This window comes from Euleptes europaea, chromosome 6 (genome assembly GCF_029931775.1).
Source record: "Euleptes europaea isolate rEulEur1 chromosome 6, rEulEur1.hap1, whole genome shotgun sequence".
In the NCBI taxonomy this organism is placed as follows: Eukaryota; Metazoa; Chordata; class Lepidosauria; order Squamata; family Sphaerodactylidae; genus Euleptes; species Euleptes europaea.
Window position 1 is genome coordinate 82,453,445 of NC_079317.1, and position 15,756 is coordinate 82,469,200.

Genomic DNA, 15,756 nt, shown 5'->3' on the forward strand with positions numbered 1-15,756 from the left:
TTGTTGCGGCTGCACTACCATAGGAGGCTGTGCCTGAACTCGTGAGGTAGTGCGATAGTTTTGTCCCTGCTCGGAGTAATGAGGAATTGATACGGTTGTAGGAGCAGCTGAAGCGGTCTCGAGTAAAATCTGGCCCAGGGGACAGAGCTTAAGCAGGCCACCATCAGACCCAGTAGTTTGGCAAGAAACATGATCCTGGCCTGTTTGGACCTGACTGTGGTCTGAACCAAGGATCTGATCTTTGTGATCCTGTCTGGAGGAAGCAGTACTAGGTTCTTGCGTGTGTCCAGGATTACCCCTAGGTGTTGCAATCTTTAAGTAGGGGTCAGGTGGCTTTTCTCCAGGTTCACCAGGAACCCGTGATCCACCAAGACCTTGACGACCCTGTCTGTATGTGTCCTGGCCTCTTCCTCGGACCTGTTGTCCAGATATGGGAAGATCTTGATCCCCTCCTGCCTGAGCAAGACCACCAGTGTCACCAAGATCTTGGTGAAGACACGTGGTGCCGACGCCAGACCAAAAGGGAGGGCTCTGAACTGGTAGTGTTTCCCTGCATATGCAAATCTGAGAAACCTGCGATGTGTAGGATGTATGGGAACATGGAGATATGCTTCCCTTAAGTCTAAGGAGGTCATGTAATAACCTATCTGCAGGGCCTCTATGATAGATTTCAGAGTCTCCACTCAGAACTTCCTGTATCGGACAAATTTGTTTAGGTGTTTCAGGTCTAATATAGCTCTCCAGTCCCCATTTTTCTTGGGGACTGTGAAGAAGGTGGAATAAATTCCCAGGCCCGTCTCTTTTAGAGGTACTGGCTCTATTGCTTGTATCTGGGTTAAGTGTAGAATGGCATCTAAGGTTCTTGTGTGCTTTTCCCTGTTCAGGGGTCTGGGAGAGCTTATGAACTTGTCCCTTGGGGAGAAGGTTAGCTGTATTAGGTAGCCTGATGAAACTACCTGGGAAACCCAGGCATCTGTGTAAGGCCGTTCCCACTTTTGATGGAACTGAAGTAGTCTCCCCCCCCACTGCCGGTGACCTGGCGTCACTGTTTTGGGTTTTTGGAGAACTTATCTCCCTTGTTGCCACTGAATTGCTGCTCCCTGATGGGGGATGAAAAAACATATTCCCTCCTCTGTGAAAGGAGCCCCTGTCATTATTCCAGGAACCCCTTTGCTGATCAGGTCTGTAGCGTGCGAGGGAGTGAGAAGATCTAAAGTTGGGGAAGGAAGGGGATGGTCTCCCTTCCTTCCTATAGGATTTGTGTAGGACCTTTTTCTTGTCTTTGTTTTCTACTAGAATCCTCTCTAGTCTATCTCCAAATAGTTTACCTCCTGTAAAGGGGTAGGACAAGGTAAGTGATTTAGTCTTGAATTTGTTTTGCCATGGGCTATGTTGGATGATGTTGCCCTGGCCGCAAAGGACATGGCATCCAAAGATGCATCTGCCATAAAGGCAGCGGCCTCAAGAAGTCTGCCAAGCCCTTCCGAAATTTTATGGTTCTCAGCCGGGTATAGATGGATAATTTTCCTGAGCCATACAATGGAAGCTCTGGCCATTATGGAAGTGGCAGCTGAAGTCTGAATGGCCAGAGGGGAAGCCTCGTAACTTTTTTGACAGAATTTCGGCTTTTCTATCCATGGGATCCTTAATAGTCCCCATTCCATCCTCAGCAGGCAGATCGGGTGAGTGAACTGCTGCCACCGGAGCATCTACCAGAGGGAGCTGAAAGAGAATCATGGCCTGCAGCACCATGGTATAGAGCCTTTTGATGTTAGCAGAAAATTGCCTGTTAGCTAATGGCTTGTTGAACTCTGTCTGTACTTGGGTCTCAAAGAATTCTGGGAATGGTATGTCACAGGATTGAGGTTTGGAGACGGGGAAAAACACTTTGGCTCCCTTTTTTCTGGATTTAGGTTTGGATTCCTTATCTGGATCAGGATCCCCTTTAAGGTCTAGGGCCAATAGGGCTTTACTCAATAACCCCTGGAAGTCCTCAGCTGAGAACAATCGGGCTGTTGTTCCTCCAAAATGATGGGGTTCTCTTCGTCAGAGCCGTATTCCCCTTCTTCTCTGCTCTCCTCCTCAGACTCTGCTGCCCCAGAGAAGCAATCATCCTGTAACTGACAGGCCTGTTCCTTAAAAGGGACTTTCAAGGCTGCCTTGGTGTGCCAGTGGTGTGCCAGTGGGGCCCAGGCTGTTCCCCGTCTTTGACTGTCCCCACCACCCGAGAGGCCAGGTTGGGGGCGAGGGAAGGAGGCTAATGAAGGGTTAACTTTGGCCCTCTGGAGGAGAGGAGAAAGGGAGTCTGTAAAGGCTTGCATCATTTGGGCTTGTTTATCTAAAACGCCATTAAAAATATCAAACATTTTCCACCGAGAGAGGTTGAAGAGTGGAATCAGTAAGAGAGGTGTCTTCCCTCTGAGTGCTCTGGGGCCTCCCGGCTGGAACTGCCACCTCCTCTCGCAGCGCGCCGCTTTTCACGCCTTTTTTAGATGGCTCATTAGAGTGTGCCTTCGCCCTGGGCCCGACACCACAACAGCGGCCGTTGGAGCCTTCCCGGCGACCTCGCCCTGTTGAAGCAACGAGGGCTATGTCGCAGTCCTCCTCAGAAAGGAGGTCTGAATCAGAGTCTCTCCTGTCGTCCGTCATCTTGCCCAACAGGGCGAAGTGAGGAGGGGGGGGAGGGGGATGAGGCACAGAAGGAGAGAGATTGAGGAGATAAATAAGGATGAGCTGCAGCTGCAAACAGAAGGGTTTGGGAAGGAGGCTTAAGGTAGACTGAAAAGGGAAGATGAACACCAGAAAAATTTAGGAAAGGTTTTGCAGTCAGCTCGGAGCCGTACAACGAAGCTGCCACCCTAAACGAGGCAGGACGGAAACTGGGCTTCCCTCCCAGGGAGACAGGAAGTTAAGTTTTTGGTCCTGCCTCCCTGGGCACGTGATGGTAATACCCACAAGTCAGCGAGATGCCCTTCCCCCAGAACGAGAACCTGTGGCCACTCTCCGTTTAATTTAGTTCTCAGTTTAGGCAGGGTAACAGTTAAGTCCATCAGATATAGCCTATTACTGTTTTAACAGTGTGCACACTGTATGCTATGCCACTAACAGTGCATTCCTTAATGGGGGACGAATGCTCTTAGGAGCCGGCATGACCCCTACGCTGTGCAAACTGGCAAAGATGCCGGCGTAGTGCCATTTACGCCACGCCCCGGACAGCAGCTGCAGCGTGGGGTTCAGGCGCTGGTGGGTTTGCCCACCAGTGTTCTCTTGGTGCAAGTCCCCATGCCAGCATCCTGGGAGGCATTCCTGGGGCAGAGCTACCATTAGGCAGCTTCCAAACCCCTTTCGCCCTGGGAACACCTCCCAGGATGGCGGGGGTTCTGTGCCATCTTTTCATGTGTTGCAGGCCCACTTTCCTCTATGGGAAAAAAAGCCTTTTTTTCCTTGTTTTATTTTGGAAAAAAGGCTCCCCCCACCCTCCGCAGCAGCCAGGAAGCCTCTGAGGAGGCTTCTCAGCTGCACTGCCCTGGCTGTCGTGGTTTGCCCCCCCCCTTCAAGAATGCATTGTAAATGCTCTGCAGTATGCAGAAGATCCACAACAGCTAGACAAGGGTTCTTCCTGAAGGGAGGCTTAAAAATCATGGCAACAGCACAGCACAAATCCTTGCCAACAACTTGGAGGGTATCTGGAAATTTGCAAACCTACTGGAAGGAAGGTGAAAATGCTTGAGCAAAACATCCTAAATGCAGAACATTTTTGCTATGAGTGACACCTGGAATATATGACACTCAAATGAGTGTTCCCATGAATGTGCTTAACAGTTCTGTGTTAAAACAGATGCTACGTTCTCTTTTCTGTCACTCTCATTTTTTTAATTGTGTATCATCAACTGCACTCTGTCCTTCCTATTCAGTAAAACACTTGAATATAGTAGATCTATAATTTACTTGGCAACGGGGGGGGGGGGGAGAGAAACCAGTGTGAATACCATGGGTAAAGTTTACCAAATATACCCGTAAGCAGCTTAAATCAGATGGAATATTCATATGGCTAGAAAGCCATCAAGGATCTCTGAGACTTTTTTTACCCAAGATATCTTTGAAATATTGATCACCAAACTAGATGATACATTCAGATATCTGTGAATGTATTTGTCTGTTGCCTCTGTAAATAGTAAAATTCAAATGGTTTCAAGTCAGAATTAAACAAAAAATTCTGCAGAAAACTAAAAAAACCCACACATTTGAATAAGGAAAAAACTTACCCTATACACATGAAGGTTTCCAATATCATTTTTCTCCTCTAATATTCGGTCACAATTATTAATAAGCTTTCTATGCATTTCTAAAACTCTCATAAGTTTATACACTTTCTCACAAACATGTTAGAGGTGCAGAGTACAAAAAAATATTTATGGCATCATCAAAAATTCACTGTAATGTACTTACTTATACAATGCATTTCTAAATTCTGGTGTCATGAAAAGGGTTTGGAGAAGGCTGTTCAAATAGCAGGTCATTGCTTGATTTACTAGACCCACATATCCTAAAAAAAAAAAAAAAGTTTAATGTTTGATTAGTAGTTGATCATGTTCCCCAAAGTGAACTAAAAATGGATGGGGGGCGGGACATGCTAGGCAGTTTGACTAGATTAGAAAGATTAGAATGAGAGAATAGAAAGAGAGACTTCTGAATTACAACTAATATTAAGCTCAAAACCATGCATTCTCTGGGACTGAATAGGGACCTGGGAATCCTGTCTCATTACCAATGCTGATTTCTCCATGCCTACTACCCTCTGCATATCACACCTGATGCAATCACGCCTGCTAATGTCATTTACTTGCTTTTTTCATTTACATGCTATTGCCATTGGGTACTTAAGGATAGATGGACTCACATTCTAGCTGTATCTGAAGAAGTTGTGACTCACAAAAGCTCACACCCTGCCAGAAATTTTGTTAGTCTTCAAGGTGCTACTGGACTCTTGCCCTTTTCTACTGCTACAGACAGACTAACACGGCTACCCATCATGATTTATCTCCAAAAATATATATTGAGTGGCATATGGAACATACAACTGGGGCTTTCCCATACAGCAAGCAGGGAACCATTACAATAAACTCTAATCTTTACTACGACTTCCTCTACTCAGAGCAAATTCCAATGGTTCACTAGATTCTGAACATTAAAAAAAAATACATGTTCTTGAAGTTTCCAGACTGGGAAATTTGACTATTTATGTTGACTTTTACAAAGCCCATTTCAAACTTCCTTCTACGATGACAAATGCCAGTGAGTTCTAGAACAGCAAGGATGTGTATGAACCAAAAGCTTAAAGACCACTTCACTGTGCATACAGATAAGAGAGTGTGAGGACTTAAACAGGTCCTCAGTATCTGATATCATTTTGCCTGCAAACACATAGTCACAGCAGCTGTTCTAGATGCACACTCTCCTACCAATACATAATTTCTTTTTAACAAGGATTAAGTTAAAACATTTCAATTTGGAAGGATTTCAGAGGGGAGTGGACATGTTCATGGAGTAGAGGGCTATTCATGGCTACTAGTAAAAGTGGATGCTAATGAATACCTATTCTCTCCAGGATCAGAGAAGCATGCCTATTATATTAGGTGCTGTGGAACAAAGGCAGGATAATGCTGCTGCAGTTGTCTTATTTGTGGGCTTCCTAGAGGCACCTGGTTGGCCACTGTGTGAATGGACTGCTGGACTTGATAGACCTTGGTTTGATCCAACATGGCCTTTCTTATGTTCTGTTCGCAATAGCTTTTATACAGTGAAAAATAATAAACAAGCCATCCTACCTGTTTCTGATTTACTCAGAACGGATGAATAGGAATAGTTCTGACTGACATAATCATTGGAACATCCAACTGAACCTTCTCGTGGTAGGGGACCTATAAATCGGTCTTGATTGCGATCATGTTCTCCACTGGACTCTTCCTAAAAAATTGGTTACATTAGTTAGTGCACTTTTAAGGACAGAGGTATTGCATATCCTTCAATCCAGCTATCTTAAAGAAGATATCCAAACATCCATAAGACTAAACACTTCATAAGTCTTCAGGCAAATACCACCCAGTGAGATGTGACCAATTATAGGGGCGAGAATGGGAAACACCTGCCTGTAGATCAGAAGTACATAAAAACTGAATGAAACACTAGCCAGATGGTAAAGAACACTATAATGATGATGATGCCCTTAAGTCAGGGTGGGACAAGGATGTCTTCTATACCTCTGAGCAGAAAGAACAATGACAATACTGCATTCTCTCTTAGAAGAGGGGAGCATCCTTCACTGATTGGATGTCCAAAAGCTGTACTGCCATCCAGAGCGGGCAGAATGCCAACTGAGAAGAGTTTAAGCACCTAAGTTGACTTTATTACACCTGAAAAATGTAGATCAGATGTGTACCTGCCTTTAAAATGACTGGGATACAAGCCTTGGTGTTGTATGTCACAGACATAGCTGGACTTCTGATGAAATGTGCCAAAAGACTCTCCAAAGTAGAGATGTAAACATTTACACACCTAAATGATAAGGATTTGTTAACCATTTATATTTTTACGCAAGTGTTTCAGTCACCATCACCCCCATGTGGTGCCCAAGGAAGTGGGGAGGGCCAGTGCCCAGTAGGGTATCATTGAGGGAATTCCAAACGAAACAAAAACAGTCTTCACCTGCTGGTGGAAGATGGCAACAGAAGAGGACAGAGAAACATCTCCCCAGTGAGAGAGTTCCAGAGCTTTGATGCCATGACTGAGAATGCTCTCTCCTGGGCTGCCACTCACCTAATCTCAGAAGGTGGGGGCAACTGCATCAAGACCCTCCAAAGAGGACTGTAGTGGTCAGGTGGGTTCATATGGGAGTAGGCAGTCCTTCAGCTATGACGGTACCAAACAATATAGGGCTTTGAAGGTCAACACCAACACCTTGAATTGTGCCCAGAAACAAATTGGGAGCCAGTGTAGATGGGCCCAGTGATAGGGTCCCTATGGCCCACTTCAGTCAATATCCTAGCTGCAGTGTTCTATACCAACTGAAGTTTTCGAACATTTCTCAAGGGCAGCCCCCTGTAGAGCACAATGCGGTAATCTAATCTTGTTGTAAGCAGGGCATGCACCACAGTAGCTATTCTGCCCAGGAAAGGCTATAGCTAGCTAACCAGTTGAAGCTGGTAAAAGGCACTCCTGGCCACAGCTGTCACCTGCTTATCCAGCAACAAGAGCAGCCACAGACTACAGACCTGTCCCTTCAAGGGGAGTGCAAACCCATCCAGAATGGATGACACTTTAAATCCCAGCTCAGACCTTCTGCCCACCAGTAGAATTTCCATCTTGCCAGGATTAAGCTTCACTTTATTAGCCTGCATCCACTCAAACATTGACTCCAGGCACTGGTTCAGGGTTTCTACAGCCTCCCTGGGATCAGCTGGAAGTGTGAGATAAGAGCTGAGTGTCATCCGTATATTGGTGACAACTCGTGGTTGCATGTAGATGTTAAACACCATAGGGGACAAGATGGGACCTTGCAGGATCCCCACAGGTCAAAGGCCAAGGGCCTGAGCAGCCCTTCCCCAGCTCTACTTACTGAAACCTACCAGCCACGTTGGACCAGAACCACCGCAGAACGGTGCCTCCCAATCCAAGCCAAGACTGGTAGTTCAGAAGGAAAGTGTGACTGATGGTATCGAAAGCCACTTAGAGGTCCAAGACAATCAACGGAGTCGTACTCCCTCTGTCCATCTCCTGGCATAAATCATCCATCATATACTCACATGGAGTGAAATGGCTGGTTAGCCCAGAGCAGAAAACGGAAAACAGGCTACACACAGATAAGGTAGGGGGTTTCTACATACTTGGAAGACTCTATAAACATGCATAAAATATGACTCTGTAAATTAACTGAAGAGGGGGCCAAACAGCCTGATGAAGACTAAATAAGCACCAAGACCATATTATATTAGGAGCAGACATGAGTTAAAGGGGGGGAGGAAGGAGAGGTGTTAGTCACTGTAAGCTGAGTGGGAAATTTGGGGGAATGGGGCTTCCAAATTGTGTCCCCCCCACCCAGTTTTTAATCTTTTTATCTATATATATGCACAGGTACTAGTACCTATGATCCTTTTTACCTCCCATGTTTAGAAGGATTTGTTTGCAATACACAAGCATTGCAACACTGTTTGGCACAAATAACCGAATTAAAGGAAAATAAAAACAAGATGACGTGATAATTTCAAAAATTTTCTTACCAATACTACTTGAGGTTGTTCTCCATCTTTATCTGTTAGATGCAGAAAATTCTTTTTCCCAGGCTCAAAACCAGAATCAACAACGGATTTATCACTAGACTGATTCAATAGTGTCTATAACAAACAAATATCATTTTTGTGTTAACAAATTTAATCTTAGGAAAAGTGGCATAAAACATCTTTAATAAGTAATAAGTCTCCATTCCATTCAACCTGTTGACTGGAAAAGATGTACTGTCAGAAATAAGATTTTTTTACCTTCTGAATATTCTATGGTTCATATATATAATGCTCAACATAAGAAAAAATACATTAGAAATCTGTTTAAGAAATTAAGGTGAGATTCAGTCCAGAGAAATCCTTGCATGAGCAGAAGAAACTTCTGCTTGTGTAAAGGAGATCCCCAATTTCTACAAACTTTCCACTGGAGTTGCAACTCCCCTCCCCCAATCTCATGCTGTTCAATTTTCAGGTGGCACAGGGACCACCATGGATACAGCTGGAAACAAGGAGTGGGGTTTGCTTGAGGCTCTTTGATAATTATAAATCCAGCCTCAATTGAAGCACCATTATAATCCCATGAAAGCTGTATGTCAGAAACAGAGATCCTGACAATGGAACTAAGAAATAGATTAAATGTTTAAGTGCTAATGAATAGCACAGGCTATTAAAGGAATTCTCAAAACTTGTGGGGTCTGCACACATATCCAAGATTTTGATAAAAGGCCTCCTCATAAAATGGCTGTCGTGAGGGGGCACTTCAGTATTTTTTTTTCTGGAGGCATGGTGAATCTCTGTGTGTGTGTCTGTGTGTGTGTAAAGTGCTGTCAAGTCACAGCCGACTTATGGCGACCCCTTTTGGGGGTTTTCATGGCAAGACACTAATAGGTGGTTTGCCAGTGCCTTCCTCTGCACAGCAACCCTGGTATTCCTTGGTGGTCTCCCATCCAAATACTAACCAGGGCTGACCCTGCTTAGCTTCTGAGATCTGACGAGACCCACCATTTATTTATATTTGAGCTTACATGCAGAGGAGCATGGGTGTTGGGTTTTTCCTAATCCCCTTCTTGATTCATACTTTTCAAATAAAGCTTCATTTGACTGAAGTGTTCAGAAAGAAAATGGAAGTTTACAATGTGGAAGAGGAGCAGCGGAAAAGCAGGCCCCGGGGAACACATTGATGGGCACCATGTTGTGTATTATTGAGTTAAACTGATGAGTGTAATATCTAAAGCAGAACAAGATCTTCATAAGAACAATGTATGTCTGTATTAACTCCCACTTCAAACTACAGATCCTAATGTCACACCTCACCCCCATGCTTTTCCTGAAGATGTCCTGATTCCCATAAACTACTTTTTGACAGAGACACGATAGTTCTACCGGATCTAACCCTATACTTCAGGGGATCATTCCATAACTGCACAATCCTAACAGGGGGGTGGGGGTGGTCATCCATGGCTGGAGACAGTGCAGTCACATCACCTCTTGAGCAGCTTGCTGCCAGGTGCAGCAAATAAAAAATATGCGATTAGAGAAGAAGAAGAGTTGGTTTTTATATGCCGACTTTTCCTACCACTTAAGGAAGAATCAAACCGGCTTACAATCACCTTCCCTTTCTTTCCCCACAACAGACACCCTGTGAGGTAGGTGAGGCTGAGAGAGCTCTAAGAGCTGTGACTAGCCCAAGGTCACCCAGCTGGCTTCGTGTGTAGGAGTGGGGAAACAAATCCAGTTCACCAGATTAGCCTCCGCCGCTCATGTGGATAACCCGGTTCTCCAGATCAGAGTCCACCGCTCCAAACCACCACTCTTAACCACTACACCACACTCTTAATCACGACACCACTACAACCCCGTGAAACTCTCCATTGAGTTCCATGGAGCTACGCATGTCTTTTTGCAGGCGTAACTTGGCACCAGCAAAAAGGGGCATTCCTAGGGCCGCTAGGGCGCCATCTCTGGGGACGCCCCCTTTGACGCCAGCACAAGCCTTTGCACCAGGAAAATGCTGCCAGTGAAGATGTGCTGGAGCCCGCAGCTCATGCTGCCTCGTGGCTCCCCAACACACGCATAAGTCACCCATCACCGGCATTAGTGCCGGTTTAGCCAATGCAAGCGGCACTAATGCCGGCTGGGGTCACTCTGGCTCCTATCCCCTTTCACACACACACACACACACACACACACACACACACACACACACACACACACACACACACGTTAGGATTGGGCTACAAATCACCTGATAATACCTAAATGTGTACATATGCATAAGAAGCATAGATAATGAAGAAGCATAGGGAAAAAAAGACTTAACATGTTCCCAAACTATAAATATTTTTAAAAGGCTAGAAAGGCAGACCTCTGGTCCACAACTTTTTTTAAAAAAAAATTCTACCCCTGCAAGTAAAATAATTGTTTTTACCGTGTCAGCAACATTGGCTCCATTTCCCCAAATTAAATCAAAGGTTCCATTAACATAGCCCACTTTGGAGGCTACATCCTCAAACAATCTTTTCACTGGAGTGGAAGCTGGCAGGTTCAAAGTGATGCGTTCATTCACTGTCTTAGAATTAGTAGTATCTTGTATTATACAAAGAACTCTAGGTTCATCAGCAGCACTTTCAATCTGCAATGAAAGAGAATTTTTTTAAAATACTTTCTGTTCTGAAGTTTCTTTTATTTATGTTCATTTGATCAATATTTTCAGTGGGATAAATATTTTTAAAAATAATAATATCAATACACACAAATAACATCTTTTTACAAAGCCAGATTTCAAATCTGGACTTTTTACTGCCTTGTTAACACTAGACCAACGAAGCTACGTAACAGTAAAAGTTGTAGTTCCATCCAATCCTTTGATTAGCACCCTGATTAAAAAGGTAAAGGTCCCCTGTGCAAGCACCGTATCATTCCTGACCCATGGGGTGACGTCACATCCCGACGTTTACTAGGCAGACTTTGTTTACGGGGTGGTTTGCCAGTGCCTTCCCCAGTCATCTTCCCTTTACCCCCAGCAAGCTGGGTACTCATTTTACCAACCTCAGAAGGATGGAAGCCTGAGTCAACCTCGAGCTGGCTACCTGAAACCAACTTCCGTCGGGACTTGATGCACCAGTTGGGAGCAGTAACCACGAAGTTAAGCATTCTTGTCAATACAAAATTACCTCTGAAGTCCAAAATAGTAACATTTTATTTCAAAAGATAACTTTACAAAAATGAGGGGACTAGGTAGAAGGAAGCTTTTTAAAAGGAGACACAAGAGTCTCAAATTCTCAGAGGATTTTAAAAAGTGGAAGGTCTGATCTAATGAGATGGACAGAAGGAAACACGGGGTCTGGCAAAAGACTCCAGTAGTCCCGAGTGTGTTTGCCCAGCTTCAGCTGGTGTATCAGCTGTCTCCATTCCTGGGTCAGTCAGATCTAGCCACAGTGATCCATGCCTTGGTTACAACTAGAATGAACTACTGCAATTCACTCTACTTGGGGCTACCCTTGAAGAGTGTTCGGAAGCTGCAGCTAGTGCAAAACTGTGGCTAGCTGGCTGATTGGGGCCACTATCGGAAGCATGTGACCCCAATACTAGAGCAATTATACTGGCTACCAATCGGCTCCCGAGCCCACTTCAAGGTGTTGCTTTTGACCTTTAAAGCCCAGCATGGCTAGAGATTGGGGTATCTGAAGGACTGTCTCCTCCCATATGTTCCTGCCCCACAATTAAAATAACAGGGGAAAGCCCTCCTGACTGTCCCATCAACCAAAGAAGCTCATTTGATGTGTACATACTTTTCAGTGGCACCTCCACGATTATGGAAAAACCTCTCCAGGGAGTGTGCCTGTCATGCTCACTTTCAATCTTTTAGGAGGCAACTGAAGACGGTTTTATTTAGGAGTGCATTTGATTTAAGCTGTCCTAAACTGTGATTTTAAATTTTGCTTTTATGTATTTTTATGTTGTATGTATTTTATTTATACTGTAAGCCACCATGAACTCCATAAGGAAGAAAGGTGGCTAATAAATGTTTCAATTAAATAAATAAATGATGCACAAGTTAATAATTAGGCATGAAAAGAGATTTTGAGAAGCTAATTGCATCAAGATAAACAACGAACATTTCTTTAAACATATCCACAGCAAGAAACCAGTCACAGCAGAGCCTTTGGATGTCAAAAGGGGGGGTTGATAAAGGAAAATGGGGAGATTGCAGAGATGCTAAAGGAGTTCTTTGCATCTGTTTTCACTGTAGAAAGTGTGGGGCATGTACCCAGGCCCACAGCCACTATTTTCAGGAAATAAGCATGAAGAATTGATTCAAACTAAGATAACAGATGTTCTAGACCTATTGGGGAAATTAAAACTGATAAGTCTCTAGGTCCTGATGGAATACACCCAAGAGTTCTTAGAAAACTCAAATATGAGACTGTTCATCTACTAATCCATATATGTTACTTGTCAATAAAAACAGCCACTGCACCAGAGTACAGGAGAGTAGCAAGTGTTACACTGAAATTAGAGACCATTTATCCTTGTGTCTCTCCCAGGCAAATTAGTAGAAACTGCAATCTGATAGAAGAACAAAAACTGCTGAATGAAAACTCAGAATGGATTCAGCAAAGGGAAATCCTACCTCACTAACCTTTAGCAGTTCTTTGAGAAAGTGAACAAACCATGTAGTTAGTGGTGACTCAGTAGTTTAAACAAACCCTTTTTGACAAGGTCCCTCACCAAAGACTCCTGAGGATGGGTCCTCTTATGGATTAAAAAAGATGGTTAAACAGGAAGAAGAGAATAGGGATAAATGGACAGTTTTCACAATGCAGGGAAGTAAGAAGTGGGAAGTAAGAATTCTAATTGAATCGACATAGAAAACAAAACCTGCAATATTTATCTACAAATATTTGATGATAAATAAATATGATATGCAGTCTCGGGAATGAAAGCATTAAGAAGACAGATCTCCCTATTTTGCCCAAGCCAAGGGATATTGCATATACCTGCTCTCTCCATGGATCTTAAGTTGTATCTCATTCAGCAAAATGAGATACAACGCTCAGCGACACTCTAACAAAGGACTGAATAAAGTGTCTAACTGTTGGTGTAGTAACTCACAGGAAACGTCCCTTAAACATACACTTTGTGCGTGTCCAGTCATTCGTTTTTTCTGGAAAGAAGTTATTATTCAGATCAATTTTATATTAGAATGTCCATTGATTTTTGAGGACGCTTATGTATTTTTAAACTATCTGTCCATCTCTTGGTGGCTAACCGTTCAATGTTGGTAAGTGTAAGGTGCTGCACACTGGAACAAAAAAATCCTAGCTTCAAGCATATGTTAATGGAGTCTGAACTTGCTGAGACTGAGAGGGAAATGTCAACCCAGTGTGCAGCAGTGGAAAAAGGGAACTCTGTGTTGGGGATTATTAGGAAAGGGATTGAAAGTAAAACAGCCAATATTATAGGCCCCGACACAGATCAATGGTGAGAGCCAGAGTGGTGTAGTGGTTAAGATCAGAGCACTCTAATTTGGGGAACCAGGTTCAATTCCTCACTCTTACACGTGAAGCCTGCTGCATGACCTTGGGTCAGTCACAGCTCTCTCAGAACTCTCTTAACCCACGGAGGCAGGCAATGGTAAACCACTTCTGAATGTCTCTTGCCTTGAAAACCCCATAAGTCAGCTGTGACTTAATGGCGCGTGCACACACACACACACACAATCAATGGTGAGGCTTCAATTGAAATAGTATGTACAGCTCTGGACCCCATAGCTCACAAAGGACATTGCAGAGTTGGAAAAATACAGAAGAGGGCAACCAAGATGATTAAAGGGTTGGAGAAGGAACCCTTCTGTATACCAGTGGTATATTGATGGTATTCAAATTCAACAGGTGAAAGAGTTTATGTATCTTGAAATGATCAATTCAAATTGTATTTCATCAAAAGGCTATGTTGAAGAAGGCTAAACCTCTTATCAAAGGTATACTAAAATTTTTCAGATATCACAGGGGGGTGACATATTCCCCGAGCAAGTCAAGTTTTTATTATGAAAATTATTCCTATTTTGCTTTTTGGGGTGACCATTTAGATTCAACTGGTAAGTGAATCTTTCAATCTTCCAGTAATGCATTTTCTTCCCCTCTCCCTCTCCCTCTCCCTCTCCCTCTCCCTCTCTCCCCCCCTCTCCCTCTCTCCCCCCCTCTCCCTCTCTCCCCCCCTCTCCCTCTCCCTCTCCCTCTCCCTCTCCCTCTCTCTCCCTCTCTCTCTCTCTATATATATATATATATATAACTTTTCAATAATATCTTACATATCATTTGACCATACATTCTCTGTATCAATAAAAAAATAATAAAGAGTTTAAAAAGTTATTAGGTGTATGTCTTCAATATTTGTATACGATTACGAATAATTGACTTCCCCTCCGTCTTTCCCCCTCTCTAAAATATCTAAAATCTCCTTTGCATTCTTACATTCTAATTCGTTATAAGTCATCATATTCATATTATACTTTCCCCTTATTTGGTGTCTTTCAATAAACCATAGTCATATAATATTAATAATAAGAAGGAAAGAGAAATAAAAACATTTAAAAAACAATGAGATACAAATCTCATTTAACATAATTCCCTCCAGTTGTTCATCTCAAAATAGTTTGTATAGATCTTTTAAAAAAAATTAAAAGAAAAACCTTATATATCCCAAATAAAAAATCATACTGATAATATTTTTCCTCCACCCCCCACCTTTCCCATATTAAAAGTCAAATTAGTGTTCTTCCAACTTTCTCAGCCTTTCTTCTTATACTTTTTCTTCTGTCGGGAATTTCTATCGCCATTCGCTTGCTTTCTTGAAGTGGTCTCCTGTCTGGAACAGTCAATACCCTGAACTCCGTGGGCTGCTGAATCTTGAGTTGACAGCTCACTATTTCTTGTCAAAAAAATTCCAACATCTTCCAGTGAGTTGATAGCATATTTAATTTGTTTATAAGTAAAGGTAAGGCCTTGTGGTAGCAACCAGCTGTATTTTATTCCTTTATTTCTTAGCAATTCAACAAAGTCTTTATATATGGCTCTCTTTTCAATCAGGTGACGTGGAATGTCTTTGAGAATTATCAGTGGTGTGTTATCGACACTCAGTTGATTCTCCAGTTGGAATTTCATGATAATATTTTTCATCCTGATGTCAAAGAAGGAGATCAAGATCTCTCTGGCTTTTGTTTTTGTACCCGTGTTGATAAAGGAATTCTATATATCTTGTTTATTGCATCATTCAATTCTTGTACATTTAAATGAAATATTTCAGCCAGTGATCTGATGATATCTTCTCTGGTACCCCCAAGTCTTTCCGGTAAATTGCGTATGCGTAAACTACATTCTCTTTGTTGTAAATCCAGAATGGCTAATTGATCTTTCATTTGTTGTTCCTGGAGTTGTATTGCTTCAATTTGTTATGCTTGGGATTTCGTGTCTTTTTA

The 15,756-nt window shown here is 43.1% G+C and overlaps 1 protein-coding gene across 3 annotated transcripts in view; it reads right to left on the reverse strand.

The window, feature by feature from the left end:
• USP47 (ubiquitin specific peptidase 47) overlaps positions 1-15,756 on the reverse strand; it is a 73,856-nt gene that overhangs the window by 39,638 nt on the left and 18,462 nt on the right. For all 3 annotated transcript variants that reach the window (XM_056850760.1, XM_056850759.1, XM_056850758.1), the window contains exons 2-5: positions 10,705-10,908; positions 8,277-8,390; positions 5,829-5,967; positions 4,450-4,546 (exon numbers count right to left, since the gene is read on the reverse strand). In XM_056850760.1, coding sequence (XP_056706738.1) covers positions 4,450-4,546; positions 5,829-5,967; positions 8,277-8,390; positions 10,705-10,908 — 554 coding nt within the window. The remainder of the gene's footprint in view (positions 1-4,449; positions 4,547-5,828; positions 5,968-8,276; positions 8,391-10,704; positions 10,909-15,756) is intronic.